The 26,921-nt window shown below is 42.4% G+C and overlaps 2 protein-coding genes across 4 annotated transcripts in view; both read right to left on the bottom strand.

Annotated features, from left to right (window-relative positions):
* Positions 1-532: 532 nt before the first annotated feature.
* On the bottom strand, positions 533-7,977 carry donson (DNA replication fork stabilization factor DONSON). 3 transcript variants are annotated; one of them, XR_003929709.1, is made up of 13 exons: positions 7,412-7,977; positions 6,420-6,497; positions 5,374-5,574; positions 4,891-5,069; positions 4,718-4,793; positions 3,978-4,080; positions 3,287-3,380; positions 2,906-3,058; positions 2,230-2,428; positions 2,078-2,147; positions 1,501-1,631; positions 1,106-1,309; positions 533-1,055 (listed from the first exon to the last, which is right to left on the bottom strand). XR_003929709.1 is itself a non-coding variant. In XM_030074789.1 (12 exons), exons 1-12 carry the CDS (start codon positions 7,862-7,864, stop codon positions 1,169-1,171), a joined length of 1,878 nt encoding a protein of 625 aa, XP_029930649.1. In that variant the 5' UTR covers positions 7,865-7,977; the 3' UTR covers positions 533-1,168. The 3 variants fall into 3 exon arrangements, 1 of the variants encoding a protein (XP_029930649.1); XR_003929708.1 differs by having other exon boundaries at positions 533-1,060; positions 1,111-1,309; XM_030074789.1 differs by having other exon boundaries at positions 533-1,309.
* Positions 7,978-14,167: 6,190 nt separating this feature from the next.
* The window catches only part of runx1 (RUNX family transcription factor 1), a 24,880-nt gene continuing 12,126 nt past the window's right edge, over positions 14,168-26,921 (bottom strand). The window contains exons 5-8 of the mRNA XM_030070863.1: positions 22,952-23,056; positions 19,881-20,090; positions 15,446-15,592; positions 14,168-15,033 (exon numbers count right to left, since the gene is read on the bottom strand). Coding sequence (XP_029926723.1) covers positions 14,474-15,033; positions 15,446-15,592; positions 19,881-20,090; positions 22,952-23,056 — 1,022 coding nt within the window. The 3' untranslated portion in view covers positions 14,168-14,473. The remainder of the gene's footprint in view (positions 15,034-15,445; positions 15,593-19,880; positions 20,091-22,951; positions 23,057-26,921) is intronic.

The following is a 26,921-nucleotide window of genomic DNA, read 5'->3' as shown; positions in this document are numbered from 1 at the left end:
TCTTCCCTCCCAGTGAGTGCTTCATGCCAACTCAGGCGTGATGATGAGACTTGAATCTTAACTGGATTTTACCTTTAACTTCTTGATGTTCTCCTATGGGTCCTGAATGCAGCACGGTTATTAGCTAGACAGTCATAGTATGAATCAGTCAAAAATAATTTACTTATCCCTGAGGGGAAACTGGGCCAGGTGCAGTTGTTCAAAACCTCAAGAGAATAATGTTGTAAGCGTAAGTGAAATTATAGGAAATCGAAAATGAAATATAAAAACATTTGCATTTCAAATTTGTAAATTAGTATGGGTATTATGTCTAAATATGTGCATTAATCCTATTTGTACAAAAATGGTTTGTGCATTATGTCTAAATATACTCATTAATCCTACAAAAATCTCACAATATCTCACAAAAAATGAATTTTTGCATATGTAAAAAGTCTACCTGTAGCATGGTATATTAGTGGAAAGGAGGCATAAATTGAAAGTACAGTTGATGTTTGTTTCTCGTTATGGATCACTGATTGGAGCTCATATATGCAAACATGCAAATGTATTTTAATAGCTGACGAAAATGAAAATACTAAACCGGAGTAAGGGTGTAATATTAACCCTTTAATTAATGAAAAAGGCAGTGGCGGAACCAACACAACACAACAGTCCACTGTTCATTTCATTTTGCTGCAGTGTCGAACATAACAAAATCTCAGGCAAAAAAGCGATTATGTCAAAATACAATGTAAAAATTAAAATGATAATATAATAATTGAAAAATCATTTTAAAATTTAGATCTTCCCTTATAATATCTAAAACTACCCTATTAACCATGTCAAAAAAGTCAAACCAGTCAAGTATTATATTGTCACAGCATACAAGGAAGATTAAAAACAGTGCAGTGCAATTACAATTACAATTAAAGACATTTTAAAAAGGCATTTAACAAGGAACACACTTCAAGCTCTGGTTGAACTTCTAAAAGCCGGTATTCATGTTTTTGTCAGGATCATCTTTCCCGGCATGGAAGTGGCCAAGGGCAGTCTTCAGAGGGGTAACACACACACACACGCACACACACACACACACACACACACACACACACACACACACACACACACACACACACACACACACACACACACACACACACACACACACACACACACACACACAGGCTCAGTTCTTCCAGGTGTAGTTGTAGTTGGTCATGGTTATTTGTCTCAGGGCCGTCTTCCCCAGGCTGGACGGCTGCTGGAGCTGCTGGACGGTGGCAGGATGAAGACCACAGCCAGACAGGTCGCCTGACCCACCGACACTCTGCAGAAACACAGACAGTTAGCTGGAGATAAGGTATGTGTGTGTGCGAGTGTGTGTGTGTGGGTCTGATCCTTGTTAGATAATCAAACACATTCAGATAGTGCCATTTTGTTGCGATAATGACTCTGAAGGGATCATTAATGTTTCACTTATGAACAGTGTGTGTGTGTGTGTGTGTGTTTGTGTCTTACTGGCTGCTTGGTGGTGTGTGTGTTCATGACGGCAGTGGGGGCGTGTGTGTACAGGGCGGCCGAGAAGCCTCCTTTCTGCGCGGGCCGCAGGAGGGTGGTGATGGCGTGGAGGGAGGAGGGGAGGACAGGGCCTGCAGAAGTAAAATGAATTATTTATTGAAATAAAATTATGTATAAACTGACGTCTGTCTCAACTTTATGTTGCGGCCCACGAGCCAGGGTCGTAACAGGGAACAAATAAGAGCACAGACATTTTAATAAAATTTAAAACAGATTGTTGATCCTCATTCAAACCATCGCTGCAGGTCAGTATCAAGGTCAGTGCTGGATATCTGGTCCAGGTCAGATATCATGTTTTATGCAGGAATATAGCAGGTTATTAACAAGATGACTGCATTCACCGTTTGCTTTAGGTCAACCATGGTGTTTTTCCTCCTTATGTGGAAATTTAGACCTCATAAATTCAAACTTAGGACGGTTTTATGAACCGTAATATTTGTAAAACTTGTTTGAAAAATGAAAAGTTAAAAGGTTGTTTACTTGGCAGTGCATCAGAGATAACAGTGTCTCTTGTTACCTGTGATCTCCAGACTGCTGATGTCCTGGTAGGAAGAGCCCACCTGGGTCTTCGCATTCACACTGCGGGCCTGGAGAACACACACATATTCTGACTCTGTGTGTGTGTGTGTGTGTGTGTGTGTGTATGTGTGTGTATGTGCGATGCCATACCTTCAGTGTGTGCATGGTGGCTCCTTTGAAGGAGGTTGGTGCCAGCAGTGTTGGCGGCAGCCCGGCCTGCGACCCCGCCCCGGCCACCAGGCTCTTGCAGTTGATGAGGAAGTTGATGAGGGTGAAGGTGTGTGTTCCCTCCACACACACCACGGACTCCGGCTTGTGGTCCAGAGACACCGAGTGGCGCTCCTTACGGCTAGAGCACAGTGGTCAAGGAGCGTGAACTGGATGTATCATTGTGCTGCATTCATGTCCCACAGGAAAGTCAGGAAAGTTCCCATTTGAAAATACCATCCACCACAGCTGTAAGCTACTTGAGAGCTCGGGGTTTGGTATTTTCAACATTTTTAAACAACATAATGCCCGCCACACATGCTAGATGTACACAAAGCTACGAGCAGGAGCAGGCAACCACATGCCAGAGTGAGCCGAGAGTCTACAGGTTTTCATTCCAACCACAAACTCCACCAGGTGAGTTCACTGATCACCCCACCTCCAAGCAGAGAGAAGGGACTAATCAGTGAAATCACCTGCTGGAGTTTTCAGTTGGAATGAAAACCTGCAGCCTCTTGGCCTCAACAGCACCAGTTCGACACCCCTGCCATATGACCTTACACAAACAGGGCAACACACACACACACGCAGGCATGTAGGAAGAGCAGCAGGAGGATACAGTTGTATAGACAGGCTGTCTGGTTTCTTGATTTTGTCCTCAACTCCCATTTCCTTTAGCCAGGAGAGGCTGCCATCTTCATCATCGCCATAATCATCCTCCTCCCTCTCATTGTCGCCTTGACATTCATCACCATCTTTCAGCACAGAGTACCTAAACGACAATAGGAAAAAAAAACAACTTTACCATCATCACTATAAACCAGGGTTAGCGAGGCACCTGTCTTAATTGGAAAATGCTACAATCAGAAAAAAATTAGGAAAATCTAAATGGAATATGCTGTCTAGATTACCTGCATCAAGTTCGAATACTGTCATATTTGGAATAATAGTGGAAAATGAGCATGCATGTAAACACAGAGTGAAAGAAGAAGAAACTCACTCGTCTCCATCCTCGTCCTGTCTCTGAACTGCTGGGCTCTGCTGCTCCCTGCTCTTCCTCCTCTCCTCCACTAGGGGCAGACTGAACTCGATTCCTGAACAGGTGAACAGGACCGATCAGGATCAAGTCAACAAATGAATGATGCAGTCTCTCTTTGGACTGATCAGCAACCAGTAAAAATAAATTTGAAAAACGGTCAAAGTTTAGATTTAGTCTAGATTTAGGCCTTTTGCAAGGTTTGGCTCCATATTTTTTAACCATAGAAATGATGCAGTCGCTCATCAGGCCAATTTGTAAATAAATGAACAAACTGGAAAACAGTTTTCCAAGACACTAAAATATCTGAAAATCCAACAGTTTCATGAAACTGTCAATTAAAATGCATGTAAATATCGACCTCTTGACTTTGATAACCTGCTGTGTTGTCTGTTTTGTTCTACTCTTTTGCATTTAGGGAATAAAGATTACTGCAGAATGATATTTATGATGAGTATCACCACAGGCACAGATAAGGTTTCATGATTAAAACTGGAATTCCTTCACTTTTCATAACATCTGTCAGTCTAGCAAAGCCTAACATTTTTTCAAATGCTTGTGAATATTTAGAATACACCAGTAAAACCATAATCTCACACCAGTTCCATTACTTCCTCTGGTGTTCTGTGATGTATTTTCTCTGGGTTTGACTCACCTTCGGCCTTCATGGCCTCTCTGAGCCCTCTGGTTGTGGGAGAAAGCAGGGCGGTGATGCTGCCGGATCCACCGAGACCTGAAGCCCGGAACAGGACGGTAAACTGGTTGGAGAGAGCAGAGCAGAAACCAGTTTAATGGACAGAACAGCAGAAAACTCACTGTGAAAACACACCAAGACCAATGATGTTAGCGATGAAAACTAACACTTCTGTCATGTTTTATTGCCCCTGTTCTGGAAAAAACTCTGTAACTGAAAATCAGTTAATGCAAGATTTAAATAAATGAATTTAAATAAATAAATAAAATTGTGCTAATTCCATTCACATATTTCGCTGTATTTACACAATTCATGCTACTTCCTTTATTTCATTTGTTTGACTTATGTATTTACTAAGTATCATATAATAAAGAATAAAGAATCTTTCAAAGATTTTTGTAGTCACAAAATATATTTATATAAAATTGTGAAAATAATGTCTTAGATTTCTGTATTTAAGATATATAAAGGGTCAAAACAGACCTTAACGGGATAGTTCATCCATTTCAAAAACTTGATATTATTTCACTTGCCCCTAGTTGTTCTGTAGGACAGCAGTGGTGCTATCTTCCTCTTATTGTTACTGAGTGCTGGATACCGGCTGGATGCTCACATTTTAATAAATCTTTACCTGCAGATAACCTGAGGATCTGTCTTAAATAAGATTTGAAATCTCACACACAACTAGAAATGAGTCTGACCTGATAGGAGCAGAGGTAGAAGTACGGGCACAGTCTGGCCTTCAGGAGGCTGTACAGAGACGACAGACTGACCGACCTGTGGAAGAGAGGAAAAGATAGAAATCACTAAAACAGGAATCCACCTCTCCAAGACTTGTGGAAAAAAAAATCAAAATATGAACCCCTCATCTCACCATTCGCTCATGAGACTCTGCTGCAGTGCAGGATCTTGTGCCCAGGGGGTGCTCTTCCCAGCGAAGTTCCTCTCTGCATTGATCCTGGGGAACAGAGACATCCAGGGCAGGGAGGGATGCTGCCAGTAGACCAGACTCTGCTGGAAGGCACAACGCAGCTCTGAGCAAGACCTGGGATCCTGGAGAGAGAGAAAGAGAGAGAGAGAGAGAGAGGGAATATTTCCATTTCTCCTCTTTCACACTCCTTAAATGCAGGTGAACTGTAATTATCTGATGTATAATGATGACGGCTGTGGACCCCCAAAGATTTTGTGTTCCCAGAACGTAGACAGATAAAACAGTAAGACTCTCTGAGCGCAACCCTTTATTTAAATGACTTTGGCAAATGAGAGGATAAGAATGAAGTGAAATGGTATTTTGAACTAATGAGTCAACACGGTTCTCACTGTCATCCTGACTCAACAGTTGAAGTTATGGTCCTACCGGCACACTGTGTGGCAGGGTGCTGTAGTGACCTCTGCAGTGCTGGCTGAGCCCCAGCGCCTCCTCCTGGGCTTTGGGCTGTTCCGCCCAGGACAGGGGCAGCGGGGAGGTGAAGAGGAGGCGCGTCTTCAGGCTCCAGTCTGCTGGATACTCCCTGCAGACAGGGGGCGCTATGGAGGCAGGAGCGCTAGCCTGGGGACTCTGGAGAGGAAGAAGGATCATGTCAGAATGAGAGAAGAAAGTTTTAAACCCCTGACACCCATGAGCCAAGGGACAGGGTTTTATTTTTAAAAGTTTTATATAACACTCTGAACAAATGTACCATTATTTCTATCCAAATTATTTTACATATATTACTTTGGGCTGTTAAAATAACCCCACTTTTCTTTGATTTTTTTTCTTACTTTTTTGGGTTATGATTTTTAGAAATTTGATTTTTAAAAAAACAAAACAAAAACATCGTCACAGGCTAAAATGTGATTTTTAAAAATATGTGAACCGAAATAAGAGGAATTTTATTCAGAGGATCAAATAAAACCTGTCAAAATGAATTAAAATCCACCTGTTGAAATTAATCAATTAATCCTGGTTTTCAGGAGGTTAACAACACTTAAAAATGTATTGTGCAGCAAGCAATAAAGTGTTATATATATAAAGCAAAAATACCTGTTAAAATATTCACTGGCAATACACATGTTCAACCAACATGGCATTTTGAAATCTGATACTCATATTTTGAGGTTGAAGATACAAACAGTCAATACATTGTGGTGAAATTCGGTGTGCTTAAAGTTGATTTTTCATGCCAATAATCCAGGTATTCAGTGCATTTATTCCTGTCAGGAAGCAAAAAGCCTCTGAAAAGAAATTTTAGAGCATAGGACACTAAAACTCTCAACTGTAATCAAGATAATACTACCACTGATAGAAACATATTGATGCATCCAAAATGTCTCATTAGAGTCACTCCATTAACACCCAGTGTGTGTGTTAATGATGTCAGGGGAAAGAGATGAGTGAGAGACAGATGCAGAAAACGGTCCAACCTTCAGCAGTGGACTTTTCTCCTCTTCCTTTACATCTTCATCAAACAAAGAGTCATCTTCAGAGAAAGTTAGACACTTCTAAAGTGGAGGAGAGAGAGAAATTGAAGAGATAAAACATGTAATCATGTATTTTCAAAGGAAAATCCACCCTAAAACAAAATGCACCAGAGTGCCTTTGGGCAGATCAGCATCACAGGGACAGTAACAGGTTGCAGATACAGTATGAGGGGTCATTTTCTGGTCATTCTGCACATTTAGGCTATGTGAAGCAAAAATTAACAACTAACATCAGAGAAATGTATAAGGAGTGCAAAACCATTTACACTGATGGTGTAACGTTACAAAGAGTCTCAGTGAGATGACACCTCAGTTTCCGTTTTTTTCATCCCATTCAAAAATGACCTTCCTAACTCCATTCAAAAATCTGACAACTGAATGATTCTTTAATTATCCGCAATAGCATACCAATGGAAGATCTCTTTTTACAAAACTATAATTTAACTGTACACTTCGGCGAATAGACAGTTCACCATACGGCCTTTATTCAGATAAAATACTGATTTTTGTTTGTCGTATTTCTCATTTTTCATATTTATTATTTTCATCAGTATGTCTTACATTTCAACACTTAAACATCTTATATTCTCAGGCCACTTTATTGTATATACTTAGCCCTTATTGTATTTAGTGTATATATTTTACATTTTTAGTCTCTATTGTATATACTTTTAATTTTAACTTTTTTATTTTATTTTTTGTTTTTATTGATGCTGCTGCTGTAACGTGTGAATTTCCCAGTCTGGGATCAATAAAGTATACCTATCTATCTATCTACATTGTAAGCCTTCACGCTGCTTTCATCCGCTATCGACGGTACTTCGCTAACATTAGCGGTGTTAACAGACTAAAAGTTGAGATTTTACGAATACAAAGTGCCGTTTGGAGTACTACCTGTTAGGCAGATTTAACACATAATGAAATGTGTAGCCCACCTTGCTCGAAACCTGTTGCTTTTCTTGTTTCTCCGCTTCGATCAACCTCTCACTAAAAGGCAGAGAGGACTGGTGCACCTTCCCCGTCGACGCGTCGCTCTCTCCCTCCGTTTCTGTCCACTTCTTCGGCTTGGCTGCATCCGAAACGTCGGCATGGTCGTCGTCGCTGTAGATGACGAGTCTCTTTTTCGGGCTGTTGTAGGTATTTTCGATATTTGCGAAGGGGTTCCTGCGTTTTACTCCACCTCCGGAGCGGGTCTGGGTGAACAGCGGGCCCGGGGAGAACGGCCGTACGCAGGCCGGGGATGAGCCACTCTGTCCCGGGTTAGCAGCGGATCCCTGGCCGCTCGGGCTAGCGACGAGACCGGCCTCGCTTCGGGCTCTTTTCCGCCTCATACGCATAATTTCAGCCGGTCGCTTGAAGCTCGGCGAATAACCTGCTTGTTCGGACATTTTGCAGAGCGACTTTTGAATGTATAAATCGGAAATTCAGCGAGAAATATATCGAAGCCGGACGGTTTTGCTGTTGTTTTGTTTTCGAGCCTTCCGCACTTTACAAATTTGGCGCGTGGCGCGATGACGTACGGGTCCCGCTCCTGACGCATTCACGCTCTTGGTAAAATTCTAAACGTAAACGGTGCACTGCTTTCAATTGGTAAATACTTCTTGAAAATAAATGCTGATTGTGAAGTTGACGTCCTGAATCTCATCATCAATAAGTGAAGGGTATGTGTGCAAACCTTGATCAGGGGCAAACCCAGTGCAACCACAGCTTTTACTAATATTCAGGTTAGTTGTACAGCTTTTCCTACGGGTCATGAATGCATCATGGAGTATGAATCAACACAGTGTTCAGATTTACTTTCTGTTTGTTTTTATCTCCGTGTCTATTTTTCTGTATCTCTTAAGGCAATTTTACTGTTACAGAAAATGATCTTGCTTCTTCGTTTTTAAAGCATTGTCCACTGACTTGCTCTTTTTTTTTCTTTTTTTTTTTTCTTTTCCCCTTTATACTGATTGGTTCCTCCTGTCTGCTTGAAAGTGATCACCTGGTGGAGCTTTTGGTTGGAGAGAAAACCTGCAGCCCCTCGGCTCTCCATGTTACATTTTTGGACACCCCTGGTCTACAATCTTCTAAGTTTTGCTCAGTAAAGAAGCTGCATGCAGTACAATGTATGTCAAAATAAGTATGAAGCTTAATTAACTGCATTTAGCATAGCTGACATGATTTCATGCACACTGTACTCACCCAAGCACAAAGCATCCTATGTAACTGCACAGGTTAAAGGTCCTATCTTTTTTTTTATGTGACTTCTTGAGTTTTTGACCCCCTCTGATGGTAGCCTATGATCACTATAGTCTTATTCATAAACCAAACTGTAAATTTATTCAAGCACTTGCTGTCAAGGTGGCAGTAAACAGAGCAATTTTGGGGGCAATTCAATTTACTCAATCCTAGGATTTGTTTATATAGTAATCCATTATAAATTGTTAATGCTGGGCTTTCCAGACACAATGAACTGCACCCATCTCCTACCTGTAAACCCTTTTGACATATTTGATGTCAGAACTTCACATGCAAAGCTTTTGGTGTTGAAGTTTATTTCAGAAAACAGTCCTCAGTCTCAGATTCTTCCTATCTGAGCCATTTTGTTGCTGCCATCCTCCCCTGCCATTTCCACCTCTCTCCCCTCTGTCACAGTGATTAATAGGACATTATGTAAATTTCTGGGCCCTGTTAATTTCTCCCTCGTTTATCATTACCGCCGGTCATCAATCACGTCGGGAGCTCAGTCAAGCAGCAAATGATGGGTGCTGTTAGGAAATCAATTCTCAGTCCGGTATGTATAAGAGAGAAAACTAGTGCCTTGAGTGTCAAAACAGCAGTCCAATGTTGGTAATTGATGGATAATGACCTTATGCAGGGCTTCATGCACCGACCCCCAAACTGACACACATTAGGCCAGGGGATGAAGGCCCACGTAGAAAGAATTTTGTTGATCTTATTTAATTCAACCTGTTAGTCATGTTGAGATTAAGAATCCCATTTCTGGCCAAGAGAAACAAACAACATACATAGTGCCCAATTACAGTGAATTAATTTGTTTGGAGTTATGCTGCAAAGCCCCTGGAACCCACTCAAAGACCCCTGGAACCTCTTCAGGGACTTCAGTGATCCTGGAACCTCCTCAAGGACTCCTTGAACCACATTGAGGATTCTTAGAACCTCTTTTAGGTGCCCATCAAGGACCCCCGGAGTTTATTTGAGGAATTCCCTTGGAATCCACGTAAGGATCCCTGGAACCTCCCCAAGAACACCTGAAATGCCACCAAAGACACATGGAACCCTTCAAAAGACCTCTTTAACTAGAAGCTGGAACCTACTCAAGGAGTCCTGGACCCTCTTCAAGGGACTCTGAAATCTCATGAAGGACCCATGGACCCCGAAAAGACCTCTGGAACCACTTCAGGTTCTTCTGGGACTTTCTCAAAGACCGTGAGAACATACAGGGAAGAGGCCATGTAGTTTTATCCAGGGCTGCCAGAGATATACAGTTAAATTCTCAAACATCAAAAGGACCTGAGACCGCTTGGCAAGCTGTCCGCTATCTTACAAAACTGTATTTTAACCACTCTGTTTTAAAGCTCACAGACAGGGGCTGCTCATAAAGGTAAAGGGAGCAGGTTGTGTTTTCATATTGACCACTAGGTGTCACTATTCACTAAGGCTGGCATGGCTGCTCTTATTCAAGGGTAGAATTTCTCTCACTCCCTTTCATATTCAGCCTCTGTCCTTTGACATGATCAATCAGCAGTGACACACACACACACACACACACACACAATATTAACACAATTAAATTCATGTCAGGTTTTCTGGACTCAGGGTGGAACCTTTATCATATCAGTGGTGGACAGCACTGCCGGGCTGATATTTGATATTTAATAAAAGACCAATATCCACCCGTCTAACCCTAGCTGACTTCAAACTTTCTTCACACCAGTATTTCGTCACCAAAATAAAGTCCTCTACATGAGTTTTCCCTAAAAGCAGCAGCTCTGTTGGGATTTGATGACTTGAAATTGAGGCGGAGTGAAACGCTCTCTCCGCTGGGGAAAATAATCCCCCGGAGAAATATTTATCCACCTGGATTTTGAAGGGATTTATTTCCCCCAGGGTTGCAGAATTTACCTCCTACAACATGGTACACTGAAGCAATAGCAAGGAGTGCCTAGCCAATCATATACCAGGGAGATGAGGATGATTTTAACATCTATGATTTCATCCAAAACTTAGTAGACTGACAGTGGGCCTACACCCCCAAAAAGCACAGTTCTCTCGCAGTTTTTTGTCTAGCTATATGAAACCATAATATCTCAATAAGCCCTCTGATTTATTCAAATAAGAACAAAATACTTGGAAATTAGAGTGAGACCCAAGGCCCTTTAATACCGCTCTTATGTTTCTTTGGAGCATTTCTTATTTTACTCAAGGATTTTTTTTTTTTAAACAATTCCATTATGGATTCTGCAGTGGAACAATCCTAAGAGAAAATGAAATTTTTGCTACAATACTGGTACAATAATTTTTGGTGTAATACTTTGAAGCTGAGTGTTAGGTTTCTCTAATTCTTGGATGCAGTAGAGGACTCTTTCTCTTTAATACAGCAGAATAGCTTTTTATAATGTGTAGTCACTGTCTGGCTGTGGCAACCCCACCTTTATTTAGCAGTCTGTCCTGTGTGTGTGTGCATGTGTGCGTATGTGTGTGTGTGTGTGTGTAGTCTGGCACAGAAGGCAGGCTGGGGCTTGTCTGTTTGCCTGTAGAAATTCCTCCAGGTTCAGGAATAGCAAAGGACAGTGTGTATGTGTCTGTTTGCATGTGTGTGTTTGTGCGTATGTGTGTGTGTGTTGCAGTGGGTGATTTGGCAGAGATTCAGGTGCCAGCATGAGAGAGAGAGAGAGAGAGAGAGAGGCACAAACAGAGAGAATTATATATATATACGGAAAGAGATAACCGAGAAAAGAAGCAGGACTACCAAGAAAACCAAGGACGAGTTATATTTTCTTCGCAAGAATATTTATATAAATCAAAACCAAATGTGAGAAACTTGATGCTGCACTATCAACAATGTCAAAACAACTCTGCATGTGTGTGTGTGAGCGAGAGAGAGAGAGGGAGAGAGAGAGAGAGAGAGAGAGAGAGAGAGAGAGAGGAAGGGGCAGTGAAAACGTGGTCAAATGCAGACATCATTTACAGCCATGGTTATATACAGCTCAAACAGAGGGGTGGATCATGATCAGAGGTCACACACACACACACACACTCACTCACTCACACACACCCACACACCCACACACACGCACAGGGGACAGGAAATGCAACCAAAACTGGTATTGTAGGAATAAATTAATTATAAGAAATACTACAAAACAACATGCTGTAGTCTGACAATGTAGTGAGGAGGAGGAGTAAAAAAAAAAAAAAAAAAAAAAAAAAAAAAGTTTGTGAAAATCAGTGATTAAAAGATTCAGCAGTTGAGGGAAAGAAGTCAATATTTTGTAATGATCTCTAATTAAAATATCTTTTCATCTGGAGCATTTTCACCCCCCTGCCCCCTCAAAAAAAAAAAAAAAAAAAAAAAAAAATTACCAGCATTCAGTGCTTCCCCCAGAATTTTATTCTTGTGTCATTGTTGAAAAGCCTCCGTCATGAAAACTTCTCTTTCATACTCGTGTGGAGCTGGGTAAAAATTTCTCATTAAGATCAATTCAGCTGAAGAATAAATAATAATAAATCAAACACAGGACCTTAAGAAAGACCAATGTAAGCCCCATATATTGGTCTAACCTGACTTCATAATATTTGGAAATGTCCAATGACCAGTAGCACATAAATACTTTAACATATTACATATTTTTTTGTGGCAAAAAAAAAGTAATATCTTGGAATTAGGCTTATGGAATTACTTCCGATGTTGTTGTTGTGTCCAAAAAGTATGTAAAAAGTGAATAAAATTGTTTATGAACTGTTTATGGCCATAGAAAACGCATTTGTATTCTGCCTCAAGAAAGAATTTTTTGATATTAAAAAAAAAAAGAAAAAAAAAGTCATCCAAGAATCGGTGATGTTGAAGAGGAGTGAAGGTGTGTCGGGGGATGGGTGGACAGATGGACGGACGGACGATGTAGAGGTAAACACAAACAAGCCATCGCCATATTTGGTATGAGCAAATCATATATTCACGACACCAACGATAACTATGAGGAGGAAGTCCTGTTATTTTACAAAGACTGAGTCCAGTCCAGTGCTGCTGCATGCACACAGTGTAAAAACCAAAAATGGCACCCCGCCTCTTTTTCTGTTTCTGTCCTCTTGAATCCCTTCATCTGATCGGGGCTCCTCTCTCCGGGCCACCGAGTGTCTGTCGGCTCAGCGGCCAATGTCTCTGCCCCGCGGCTTCACATCGGGCGCGCTCGTTTAAGGGCTCCAGGTCAAGCGGCGACATACTGGCCGGGGCGGAGTTTGTCCGGAAACGAAACAACGACCAAAACTGAAATATGACCGGAAATCACTGAGCAATGATCCGATGGTCTGAGAAACTCATTTTCCATGTGGATTTCCATACAGATTTTTCTTCGTAAAGGTTGAGGGTTAATGGTGATAGAATAAATTAAATGATATTTAGCAGCAAGTGAGCCAACAGGCCTCGTCATAGACTTTCAGTGCTGGCTCATGACACGGTGAAGTGGCTTGTGATTTTTAATAGTCAGGATTCCTTATGACGAATCCACCCACTGGAGTGTGAAGACGGCCGTGTGGTGGAGTGATAGTTCCCCTGCAAGATCCTTCAAGTTTGACCCGTCACCTCCTTCCCTGCTGTGAGGACGAGCGCTTCACCCACAGAGTTTTGAAGGATGCACAAAAACACACGATTGAGATTCACTATTAATGCTGTTTTCCAGCCACCTTGCTTGTTAACTGGTGGAACTACTTTGTTTCGGTATCACTACGCAACATACAGCACTGAGGGAAGCTGTAGCGCAGTGATATGGACATAAAGTAGTTCCAGTAGCAAGAGAAAGGACTGGAAAAGAGGAGCAATCAGAGGTGGAAGTAATTAATTACATAATTAATTAATCATTAATTACTTTTACTCACGTTACTGTAACTGAGTAGTTTTTTTTGAGTACTTTTACGTTCAATAATTTAATAATATTTTAATAATTTTTTGCTTGAGTCTTGTGCTTCACTGCATTTTAAATCAGATCCATGACAGAGAACAAATGATCAATGACAGATTGTGGATCCTTTCACAATAAAAGCTCAGTCGGCAAAGACAAGAAGAGAAATCCTGTTCCACTTGGATGGGGCTACTTTTGTCATTTCCGAATTTCACAATAAAAGCTGCACCATGAAAAACTGCAAACGGTCGATGGAAGTTAAAGACCATTTAGACTCAACTGGCGAAAAACGTGGAGTAAGTGTGGTTGATGAGAACCATGTAGACTCAACCATCATGCTACGTGGTTATTCCACGTGTCAGTTGAGTCTACATGGTCCTCACTTCAGTTTTTAGCGTAATGCCCCTTTAAAAGCATGCAGTGTGCAGCATGTTCTCTCCTCCTTTTCTAACTGCATGGAAAAGATCCCAGCTAACACAGTTACTGTTTGGAAAAAGGAGCTCAGTCACTTTTACTGCCAGGACATTTGAAATGAGACACTTTGGATTTTTACTGCACTACTTCTACTTCTACTGCAGTCACATACCAGCAGAGGAACAGTACTTCTCCTGGAGCAGCTGTTTGTAGTACTCTCTCCACCCCTGGCCTTGATAATGAATCCTAAATAAATGTGTGTTGTTGTGCATCTTTCAGGACATTTTTTCAGGTTTGGGTCACCGATATCATCGTGGGGTTGGTTTGTTTTCAAAAATGGAGTCATGAGAGCACAGTCCGGTCTTGCCTGTCTGTGACCTGGAGGGCACTGGGGCAGTCTTAAACGAGCGCGCCCGTCGCGCCGCCACGCTCGCGCCGTTCCTCCGCCGCCGGGGGCCGGCTTCAGTACGGCCTCCACACGGCTTCGGCGGCGGCCATGTTGGTCGGAGAGCTACTGTGGCTCGACTCCACCTCCACGCCCACCCCTTCGCTCTGATTGGGCAGCGAGGGGTGCAGGAGGGAGGAGCCTGTGGAGGCGTTGGTGCAAGGCGGCAGGATCCGGGGCGGGGAGCGCGAGTCGCCGCCGCCGCCGCCGCCTCCGCCTCCCCCCGCCATCATGGAGAACTGGTAGGAGCCGGCGGCGGTGGAGTAATACAGGTGATAGGGGGAGGAGGTGGACTGGAAGGGCCCGCTCTGAGCCTGGTGGGGGGTGTTGGCCGGGTAGGGGGGAGGCAGGTAGGTGTGGTACCTCCCGGCCGGGGTGGTCGCCATGGCCGTCGCCATGGTGATGCCGAGGGCGCCGTTGGAGACGGGGTTGTGGGAGGGGGTGTAGGTGAAGGCGGCCGCCGTGGGGGGGTAGTGGACCCGCGGGTCGGAGAAGCGGGAGTCCGGCAGGGAGGGCAGAGAGGTGAAAGGTCGCTCCAAGCTCATCCTGGGGTCACCGAAGGCCGCGAGGTCGGGACCTGGAGGTCAAAGGTCAAAGGTTACCTATCTATTTATCTATCCATGTGTTTACTTATATATAATTTAATTTATTTACTTACTTTTTAATGTATTCACCCCTTTATCATTTGCTTTTTTCCTTCCAGATTTTCATTTATTCACTCATTAATTTCCTCTGGTATTGAGGAAATATTCCAAGTGTTTTGAATTTGTGGATGAAAAGAAAAACTCTGTCTGTTATTCCTGTTGCCGTCCTGCAGAGTTAATTTCAGGCATTCGGCGGCTGTGCATTAAACTGATTACGGCGTTTAGGCACACAGTGAGTCTGGATCATCAACATGTGGAAGGGACTGAAAAATGTTTAGTAACGCTTTATAAAGTACTCTGAGGATTTTTTTTTTTTTTTTTAATCAGTGTTCAATCAACGGTTACCTGTGAGTCGCGAGGACAGGTCGCTGAGCGAGGATCGGCAGGGAGAGAGGGGATTGGTCGTGTGGACTGTGGGCGTGGTTATCTGGCCAAGGTAGGGATACGATTGGTCGTAGGACCACGATGGAGACGACTGCATCTGCCTGGAGTCTGAAGGAGAGAGAGAGAGATTAGATTAGATTATTAACTATATTATCATCTTTCACTTCAGGTTTCTATGTTTTTAAATGTATAAAACTCAACATCAGAGTTTTATTCTAATTCACTAAACTCCGTGGAAGCACCTTTAATTGTACACTCCTACTGAAGTAAAGCTTTACTGAACCAACAGTTACTGAATGCTCACTTACTTCATAAAGAGATAATGACTGATTGATTTGTTGATTAGCTGATTGATCGATTGTGGAAGTGGAGAGATAAAGGCACGCTGGAGGAAAAATAACAAATGAATAATGGCGAGAGACAGACGCCGGTTATCGTGAAAGGAAGAGAAGAAAGAAAAAGAGATGGAGGAGAGGAAGCAATTAACTTAGTATGGGGGTGGACGGATGAAGGGGGGGCTGTGTGTGTGTGTGTGTGTGTGTGTGTGTGTGTGTGTGTGTGTGTATGTGTGCATGCGTGCGTGCTCTTTCATTCAATCCAGTCCCTTTCCCCATAGTCTAATAAAGGCCACTGATCACCCACAGACTTGCAGACAAGACTGTGTGTGTGTGTGTGTGTGTGTGTGTGTTTGTGTGTACATGTGCGTGTGTGTGCATGTGCAGATGTGTATGTGCAGACAGATGAGGAAGCAAATTGTACACAGCAGCCAAGACGTCAATGAAGGCTTTTCAAGTCCGGCCAACAGCTCTCCCAAGCACTGATGTGTGTGTGTGTATGCGTGCATGTGTGTGTGTGTGTGTGTTTGTGTGCGGCTCCTAGCAGCGCTAAAGCCCAGGCCCGGTGCCAAGCCCCCTCCTTTCCTGGCTTCTTTCCCCAGGCAGAGAGCACTAATGTGGGGGCAGGAGTCATACATGGCTGGCTGTCTGGCAGTGGAACGAGAATAGAACCACAACGAGTAGATCGACTCCGCTGTGGGGTTTTCTAGTGCTATTTGTGAGCTTACACTTTTAATTAATAAATCGTATCTGGTCTAGCATGTGCGGTTCACCTCTAATATGATGAACAATCACCTGTTTCTCGTACAACTGATCAGCGCCGTAATGGCTGGCGATGGGAAGCTCATAACCTGAACCGATTCTAATGAGATTTTCCAAACAAGCACAAATGAATCCTCTTAATTTTGACTATTTTACCCTGGGATAATTGTTTGAGTGCCCCATGATGCTGGGGAAACAGTAAATTCTTGATTTTTTCAGGCCGTGAAAATGCTCAAATTGAAAGATGCATGTCATTTCAGCTAAAAAAAACATCAGCATTTGTCTTCAAAGATATCGGTCAAATATGGAAACAGAGAAAAAAGGCAGGTTTATCAACGGTTGCTTAGTTATTTGCAGTTTTGTAATTTCAGTTTTAGGTAACAGCACACTGAAGGCTGTGTTGTTGGCACCAGTTGGCAGCACGTTAAGTTTCCATCGCATTTTTGTCTCTCTTACAGTTTTAAAGGGAAAAACGCCGTTCTATATAATCTACATCTGGGACGAGCTGTGGCTGGTTTGGCAGCCGAGGGATCATAGAGTTTTACTGCATTCCCACACACGTGCAGAGCAAAACACACACACACACACACACACACACACACACACAGAAAGAGAAAGAGAGAGAGAAAGACAGAGTTTAAATGCACAATGTTGCGTATAAGCTGCACAACTTGTATCTGCCGTGCACCGCTTTAAATACACACTCTTGCTCTTTCCTCTTTGCATTTTTCTCCCGAAAAATATCAAAAATTGCAGAAGTGACAGAAGGGAAGAAAAAAAACATTAAAGGAGAAACGAAAGCCTGGGCAGAAAGGGAGAGAAGACGAGGACGGAGAGAGTGAACAAAGCAAAGAAAAGGGGGAAGAGAAAGAGAGGTCTTGAATGGCTTAATAACGGTTTCCTGTTGCTATTTTTATTTCTAGAGGGATCAGAGAAAGACAGAGAGCAGGAAGGACGGAGAGCCACCTCTCTCTTTCTCTTTCTCTCTGACTCTCTTTCTCCCCCTTGCTTTTTTCCTCGGCCTTTCACCTCATTTTCCACCTTGTCATGTCACTCACACCTGTGTCAAGTCCTTTCAACCAAAAGGAAAAACAAACAGGTAAATTAAATATTTTGTTGCACCTTTAGAGTCAGCTCTGTAAGCCTGAACAAACTCCTTTAATTCAATAATTTTCCAGGTACTCCATGAGCAGTGGGATCTCGGGTGAACCTGCCAGAATTCAAATATTTTTCAATCTGACAATTTGAATGAAAAATTACACATATTCGTCATCTCCCCTATTTTTCGTTGGGGTGCAAAAGCCTCTGAAACAGCATCTATACCGCCGTGTAGCACCACAAGTCAGGATAATAACACGAATATTAATAACACAAGTGATGCACGTGCAGCTCGGTGAGATTTTATCAAAAAGTCTCACTGGAATCAGTCAAAATAAAAGTCTTTCCCTCAGACAACGTGGGTAGATCAGCTCTGGAGAGGAGATGTTTGTTAAAAGGAAAAACAAAAAAAGACATTTCTGCCTGTCAGAAATACATGCAGCTTTTAAATACTTTTTTTTTTTTTTACACAGTACCACTTCCTGCCAGCTGACTCTCACTTCCTCCTAATGCCATGACTTGCTTCCTCACTTTAACCAACCACATACACACACACACACACACACATCAGTAAACACAAATGGTGACGCAAAACGTCACTACCGCAGAAGCAAGAAGAGGAACAGCTACTCTATTTTATGCCACATGGAGTATCCACGGCAACCACAACGCACACACACACACGTACACACACACACACACAAATGCATGCACACAGACCACAATGGATTTCACCAAAACCACAAGGAGGAATGATGAGGTTTGATGCTTCAGTGAGAGGCACAACTTTGGGAAACAAAAGACTACAGCCGTTTGGTGGCCCTTTTTGTCCCCTCTGAGATCCCGTAGGTGATGTTTTGTTCGCTATATCTGCTCTAAAATTCACTGCTCTGGAGGCCATTTTTTTTTAGGATTTTTAGGAATATTAGTCATTCGATAACGAGGAGTTGTGTAAAAGCTGCTGTGCTGTGTGACTTTGGCTTTGCTGAACAATGCATGGTAGGAGATATTTAATAAAAAGTAAAAAAATATTGCTGTAAAAAGGTGCACCATGCATAATTACTGAGGGTCGATTGCCTTGTGCAGGTTAGTTAAATCAACCCCCCCAGATTGGACTTGATGAGAGAATTTGTTAAAGTGACATTTGAACAAAGTTTTGAATAAACGGATTTGACTGACACCACTTTATGTAAGCATTTAGCGCCGTGTCCACGTGGGCGCGTATTGTTTTGGAAAATGCAATTTTATCGATCCCTTTGTTGTTTGTATTTTTTTTTTTTTTTAAAAACTGAATCTACATGGGAAAAATATCTGTGCACATGAGAACACGAAAACACGTCTTCATAATGTGACTATGAGTTAAAAAGCTGAAGATTAACTGTGTTTTCAAATGGTTTTGTTTCAGTGACCCCCCCCCCCAAAAAAAAAAAAAAATGCTGGAAGGAAAGTCTTATTTAAAAAAAAAAAAGTCTCTGTTTGGATGAAGTGTTGTGTTACGCGACATAAAAGCCGGGTTTGACTGAGGCTCTGGCTGCTGGTGGTCGGGCTCACAGGGAACCTTCTGGAGCTCAGACGGGCTTCAGCGCTTCGTCCCGGCTCGCGCGGCGGCTCGGGTTTCAGCCTCCGGCGCGGTCGGGATGAAAATATCACACTGCAAAAACTCAAAATCTTACCAAGATTATTTGTCTTATTTCAAGTCAAAAATGTCTTATTACTAGTCAAAATATCTCATTACACTTAAAATAAGACATGATCACCTCAGAAGTAACTTGTTTTTAGACAATTGTCTCTTGTTTCAAGTGAAAATTTGCTTGAAACAAGTGAAAATTTGCTTGTTTCATTGGCAAAATTTGTTTCTTGTTTTTAGCTAATTTTCACTTATTTCAAGTGAATTTTCACTTTTTCCACTGGCAAATTTTGCCAATGAAACAAACAAATTTTAACTTGTTTCAAGTGAATTTTAACTTGTTTCAAGTGAATTTTCACTTGAAACAAGAGAAAACTGTCTAAAAACAAGTTACTTCTGAGGTGATCATGTCTTATTTTAAGTGTAATGAGATATTTTGACTTGAAATAAGACAAAAAATCTTGATTTTGCGTTTTTGCAGTGCAGGCCTCGAGTGCGGACGGGACCTTTATTCATTTATTTATTTAGTTTTTTGATGATTTTTAATTTTTCATTCTCAACTCTCGGGCCTCACCGGCGGTTATCTGAGAGTGCGCCGAGCTGGAGAAAGGGGCGGAGTTTAGCGCGGCGGCCTGGCGGCTGTTGGCGGAGGGCTGGTGGTGGTGGTGGTGGTGGTGCGGCGGCGTCACCCTCATGGAGCCTCGCCTCAGCTGCTCCAGCTCCGTCAGCCTCTCGGAGAACGCCAGCGAGCCCGGTTTCCCCTCGTCCAGCTTCTGGCGATGACCTGGGACACACACACACACACACACACACACACACACACACACACACGGATGGACGTGAGATCCAGCTCGACGCGCGGCAGCCATAACAACAGGACACAGCAGAGGAAAATAACGAGGCGAGGAGATCACCGTGATCACAGAGGTGATTCTGGAACATATGACTCTCCCTGCGCTTGTAATCTGATTACATAATCCGGGGATTACAACGGTTACAACCCAACACTCTCCATAATGACATCCTGACACTGTTAAACACACCCTCTGTCTGCTATTCCACTCCGGAATCTGACGATGGGCGCCGCATAGGGGTCTGGCCGAGTGTGTGTGTGTGTGTGTGTGTGTGTGCGCGACTGTGTGTGTGTGTGTGTGTGTGTGTGGTGGTCTGCCGTGCTCTCTAAAGTTTTGGCCGCACTTCAAAGGCCTAAGACTGAGCTCCAGTTACAGTTACTTCCTCCCAATGGGGGAAGCGTGCATGTGTATGTATTTATACTGTATATGTATGTGTGTGTGTGTGTGTGTGTGTGTGTGTGTGGGCGTGTTGGAGACGAGTGATGGTTATTCACAGCTGAGACTGGCTGGCAGGAGTCTTCCTCTCTCTCTCTGTCACCTCGCTTGGCTCCGTTTTTCCCGGCGGCGTCCCGTCCCGTCCTCCACACACACACACACACACACACACACACAGCTCGGCTCGGCTCCGCTCAGTGTGTGTGTGTGTGTGTGTGTGTGTGTGAACGGGAACCAACACACTCCATGTGAGCTGCATTAGTGCTTATTAGCTCTGTCATCTCGCATTAGAAATCCCCATGTTTCATCACGCCGGGCCAGAGGGGAAGTCAGGATTACCTCAGGTTCCTCATCAGCCGCTTTCTCTACGGGGTTTCGTGACACGTCCTCACAAGTGTAGCAACAACAACAACAACAACAACAGCAAGAAAAATAACAACGACAACCGCAACTATTACCACGACTGATCCGCTGCATTGATCCCAGCCTCTGTGTGCTCTGGGTTTGTGTAAATGCCTGAAAATGTGCGCAAAAGTCGCGGAATTTTTGAAAAGTCGGCTCCAGTCCGGGGAAAGTCGGGGGATTTAATCTGATTTTCCCTTGAATCCCCCCGCAAAGTTTAGAACAAACACTTCTTTTTTCAATATTGTCTGATAATATCACATCCCTATTTTGTGTCCCTGCCGGTTGCAGCTTCACAGCCAACGTGCCGCTGATTCATGGCTGCAGCATCACGGCAAACAGAAACGATCTGCATGTCTCGTGCGTCATTTGGAAACGTCAGGATCTCCACTCGAATTTAAAATAAAGCTCTGTGGGGTTGAACGAAGCTCGGCCGCGCAGCGTGCATTTGTTAGGACGAACACCACTGATCAAACCAGCAGGGTTGAAGAGGCTACTACACTGCAAAAACTCAAAATCTTACCAAGATTATTTTTCTTATTTCAAGTCAAAAATGTCTCATTACACTTAAAATAAGACACAATCACCTCAAAAGTAACTTGTTTTTAGACAGCTGTCTCTTGTTTCAAGTGAAAATTTGCTTGAAACAAGTGAAAATTTGCTTGTTTCATTGGCAAAATTTGTTTCTTGTTTCTAGCTAATTTTCACTTGTTTCAAGGGAATTTTCACTTTTTCCACTGGCAAATTTCGCCAATGAAACAAGCAAATTTTCACTTGAAACAAGAGACAATTGTCTAAAAATAATTCACTTCTGAGCTGATCATGTCTTATTTTAAGTGTAATGAGATATTTTGACTAGTAATAAGACATTTTTGACTTGAAATAAGACAAATAATCTTTGTAAGATTTTGCATTTTTGCAGTGTAAATTCTTGGGACAAATCATGAAATTTTGTCAACCTCACTTTAAAAAAAAAAAAAAAAAAACATTAACTAGTTACTCATCAAACGTAATATTTGCTCATGTCAGGTTCACCTCTTCCGTCTTGCTGATTGGCGATGAGTCTCCTAACGGCTCGTGAGCTGCCTTGTTGCCTTGTTTCCACTCCTAACTCGCCGTGAACTTTCCCATTCGTAAAAGCAAAGCACCGTGTGATGCCGGCTGCAGGAAACTTTGTGATTTTTGCCCCAAACTGCATGAGATCAGCAGGAGGTGGGCGTGTCTGCAAAGGGGAGAGCCGAGGCTGCCCAGAGAACCCATTTTCACTCAGAGAGCTGGAGGTCAGAGGTCAAGGGAGCCCTTTGCCAGTTTTTCCCTCGCCAAAATTTACACTCAAAATGTTACCATGAATATTTGTCTTATTTCCAGTCAAAAATCTCATTACACTTAAAATAAGACATGATCACCTCAGAAATAACTTGTTTTTAGACAATTTCCACTTGTTTCAAGTGAAAATTAGCTTGAAACAAGTGAAAATTGTCTAAAAACAAGTTATTTCTTAGGTGATTGTGTCTTATTTTAAGTGTAATGAGACATTTTGACTTGAAATAAGACAAATATTCTTGGTAAGATTTTGAGTTTTTGCAGTGGAGCTGAACTTTGGAGTGACACTTTGCCGCCTTGCCGACAACAGAGCCCAACATGTTTGGTGCCGCCAGATTCTTTAAGTCGTCTGGTTTCATCTGAGGTCGGGACGTTCAGTGTGTTAAGACACCAGCGACCTTGGTTTAGATTTTAGGAGCTGAACTCCTCGCACGTCCACCGGAAACGTTTCCGAGCGTCGCCATCGGCCCGTGACTTTGAGAACAGCAGGTCTACGGCAACAACATGGGGTCAAAATGTAAATCAGTAAATCAGCTGTGTGTGTAGCGTGTGTTGTGTGTGCAAATGTGATTGTGACTTCAAACTGGGGAATGCATGTGTGTGTGTGTGTGTGTGTGTGTGTGTGACTCACGGCGTGGCTCTCTGGGACCGTCCACTGTAATTTTAATGGCTCTCTGGTAAGTCGCCACCTGAGGCGGGTTGGTGAACACCGTGATGGTCAGAGTGAAACTTTTTCCTGGAGGAGAAAAGAGGAGAAGAGAAAAGAATTTGCAAAAATATTAAAAAAAATAAAATAAATAAAATGATTCATTAGGATTCAGGAGTTTTCAGGCGATGTTCTCCTCTCTCCTCTGCCTCCTTTGTTCCTGTTCTCCCCAAATATCCTCTCGGTCTGGTTGATGCATTAAGTCCTGGACTCCCAGACAAGAATAAACCGGAGAGATCAGACACACACACGCACACACACACACACACACACACACACACACACACTGTCTCACACACACACAATAATCACACAGAAAAAAATGGATGGATTGAAAGAGGAAGGGGAGAGAAAGTGTGTGCGTACGTGCATGTATGTGTATGTGTGTGTGTGTGTGCGTGTGTGTGTGTGTGTGTGTGTGTGTGTGTGTGTGTGTGCGCGCACTTGGCTGTTCCCGCCGCCATGTTACTAATCCATCCAGTAGTCTGGCGATGAAGGCTGAAGGCTGACTGTCTGGCTAGCCTGTGTGTGTGTGTATATGTGTGTGTGTGTGTGCATACATGTGTGTGTGTGTGTGTGTGTGTGAGTGCTAGAAATCATACATAACACCTCCACTGATATGTAGATGTGCTGCTGATGTTTTTTTTTTTTATGTTTTTCATGCCACAAACCAACTTCTCTAAAAATAATAATGAGCCTAATAACATGAATTAATCTGCATGTCACTCTGTATAATCTTAATCTGTAATATTAATATTCACTGTATTTGTAAGGCAGAGATCAACATTACATTGTTTGTCTATGGGAATACATTAACCTGAGCTAATTCTAATGGACACAGGTACGAATATGCTATATTTATTAGCATTATTAATAGTGACTGTAGTATTAACAGTATTAATATCATCAATATGAACATTATTCATTTTTCTATTTGTCTCTTTGTGCTTGAAATGTTTTATTTTATTTTGTCTGAAAAACACAGACCTTCGAAAACTCAAAAACTCCGTTGGAGCAGCTGTCATGTCATGTATTGTGTGTGTGCGTGTGTGTGTGTGTGTGTGTGTGTGTGTGGCAGCAGGGCATCACTGCCAACCTCTGCATCGCAACTAGCACTCACTCAACACTGTGTTTGCTGCACACACACACACACACACACACACACACACACGCACGCAGACCACCATTGGCGCTGTGTGTGTGTGTGCCAAGGCTGGAGTAGAGTTACCACATACAGACAGGCTAATGCCACACACACACACACACACACACACACACACACACACACAGACACATGTGGGCAATGCCAGGTGTTACTCTCACTTCTCTCTCTCCCTCTATTCTTTCTCAGTTTCTCTCTCCATGAGTGTTTCTGTTTTATATTATTGCTCATAACGTTGATATTTATTCATTAATGTTTAAATATTATTATTCACCTGCAGTCATGACATCTGTGAACATCACCTCAAGGTATAAAATAAAGCAGAACAATAAGAAAAAAAATGTAAATAATGCAAAACAGTCAGGAAAATGATCATTAATCCACAGTAATTACAATACAATTGTAATTTTTGCGTTTCCAAGAGCTCTCACTGTCGCTGGGGGCTGGAGCTGCAGGAGCGAATCGGCTAGAAAAACGTTTAATATGTCAAGAGGAACGGTCTGGAAAATGATTTAATCCCGAATGCAGGAGGGAGATCGCCGACGGATCGACTCCTCGGCTCCTGTGCAGGGAAACGAACGCACAAAGCTGCTTTTCAGGTTGAGGCTGCGCATGTGGGCAACCGAAAGACAGAAAGAGCTGCGGTGCCGGCGGTAATCCATGCAAATTAAATCGTCCAAACAACGCTCATCTCAACTCAATCAAGTTCAAATCACAAAAAGACAAATTGACAGACATCAGGATTCGGTTCTATTCAGTTTCAGCCTCTAAAACCAATGACTTTGGCCACGTTCACACAGATCTGGATTTTTTAAGACTCTACACACACAAAAACACACACGTCTTCACGATATGAGCATGTGCAAAGAAGCTGGGGGGGTGATTGTAGATGTTTGTAGAAAATCCGCTTCAAAACATCTTAAAAACATCCAAAACTGCAGGGAAAAGGAAGGGGAATCATAAAAAAAACAAGCCTGAGTGAGTATATGGACAGAGGCAGAGGCTGAAAGTCACAAGTTGTTGAAATGTTTCCAAAACTTGAGTGCGTTTTCAGCGACCGAAGACATTTTCGTGTGGACGGATGGCCGAAACACGAAGAAAAATCTCCTCTTTGTGGACTAACCATCATTATTGAGTAATCACATTTTTTAGGGTCAGTTCTACTAACATTTATCTTCCAAATACAAAAAGCTGAAGGTCAACAACAGACCCTCAATCTGTTCCGTCGGCTGGTGATTACAGCAGGGCTGATATTCTGGGTCATAATCTGGTGTTAGGAGCATAAAACCTGAATCCTGCTGCTTGTAATTGGTTTTCATATCATTTTACACTGCAAAAACTCAAAATCTTACCAAGAATATTTGTCTTATTTCTAGTCAAAGTATCTCATTACACTTAAAATAAGACATGATCACCTGAGAAATAACTTGTTTTTAGACAATTTTCACTTGTTTTATTGGCAAATTCACTTGAAACAAGCAAAAATTGTCTAAAAACAAGTTATTTCTTAGGTGATCATGTCTTATTTTAAGTGTAATGAGACATTTTGACTTGAAATAAGACAAATATTCTTGGTAAGATTTTGAGTTTTTGCAGTGTAGTGGTTCTCTCATATTGTGCACACGTTTAAAGACTGCATCATCATCATGGAGATCCACAAGAGAACCGGCTGTGTGCAAGGAAAGTCTAAATGTGGAGCGACCAGGTTAGAAAAAGAGAGTTTTGTTTCCTTTTAATGTGACACAGTAAAGTGTTTTGTCTTCAGCCCCTGTCTCTACTCCAACACACTGAACCAGAACACCTCAACACACTGCTATTGTGAAACCCCAACGGTCCGAAAAATGTCCCACTGGAACAAAAACCAATTAGTCCGACGGCCCATTACCCCGAAAACAAACGCCAATTTTTCCCAAAACCCCAAAAGTCTGAAAAATGTCCACTCTGTAAATTTGGTTAAGTTTAGGCAGGACTTCCACTTGTATCTTATCTACTAGTATCTTAAATAGTGACGTCATCCTGCACTGGTAGGTGAAAATCAAAATTTCAACCAGTAAAACCTTCACAAATCTTCAAACATCCCAAAACTGAGATCTTGTTGGTTTGAACTGGTGAACGATCCTTCCCTGCACCGCGTCCCGCCCCAAACTACGAGTTTCAACAGGAAATCAAATCAAATCAAGAAAGTAAGAGTCCGCTTGCAATAAAACACTGCAAAAACTCAAAATCTTACCCAGAATATTTGTCTTATTTCAAGGCAAAATGTCTCATTTCTAGTCAAAATCTCATTACACTTAAAATAAGACACAATCACCTCAGAAGTAACTTGTTTTTAGACAATTTGCTTGCAACAAGTGAAAATTTGCTTGTTTCATTGGCGAAATTTGCCAGTGGAAAAAGTGAAAATTCACGTGAAACAAGTGAAAATTGTCTAAAAACAAGTTACTTCTGAGGTGATTGTGTCTTATGTTAAGTGTAATGAGATATTATGACAAGAAATAAGACATTTTGACTTGAAATAGGGCAAAATATTCTGGGTAAGATTTTATTAAAGTGATATATTTTGATGTAGTTCCACAGGACAGCCAGAGGACTGAAGATTCTCATGCCAGCCTCGGTTGGGGACCGTCCACTGGACCGAAAACACATTAGTCCAATGGCCTGTTGTCCCAAAAACGCCCATAATCTCAAACCCCGATAGTCTGAAACACGTCCTCTCTGTAACCTTTAGGCAGG

Source organism: Myripristis murdjan, chromosome 2 (genome assembly GCF_902150065.1).
Source record: "Myripristis murdjan chromosome 2, fMyrMur1.1, whole genome shotgun sequence".
NCBI lineage: Eukaryota > Metazoa > Chordata > Actinopteri > Holocentriformes > Holocentridae > Myripristis > Myripristis murdjan.
Note: the sequence above shows the minus strand (reverse complement) of the source record. Positions and strands in the feature narration are given on the sequence as shown.

Coding starts and splice junctions, on each gene's coding strand:
- donson (XM_030074789.1), bottom strand. CDS start 7,864: ATGTCCGAACAAGCAGGTTATTCGCCGAGCTTCAAGCGACCGGCTGAA. Junction 6,498..7,411: donor AGCAACAGGTTTCGAGCAAG/GTGGGCTACACA, acceptor CCTCCACTTTAG/AAGTGTCTAACTTTCTCTGA. Junction 1,310..1,500: donor CACACACCACCAAGCAGCCA/GTAAGACACAAA, acceptor GTGTTTCTGCAG/AGTGTCGGTGGGTCAGGCGA.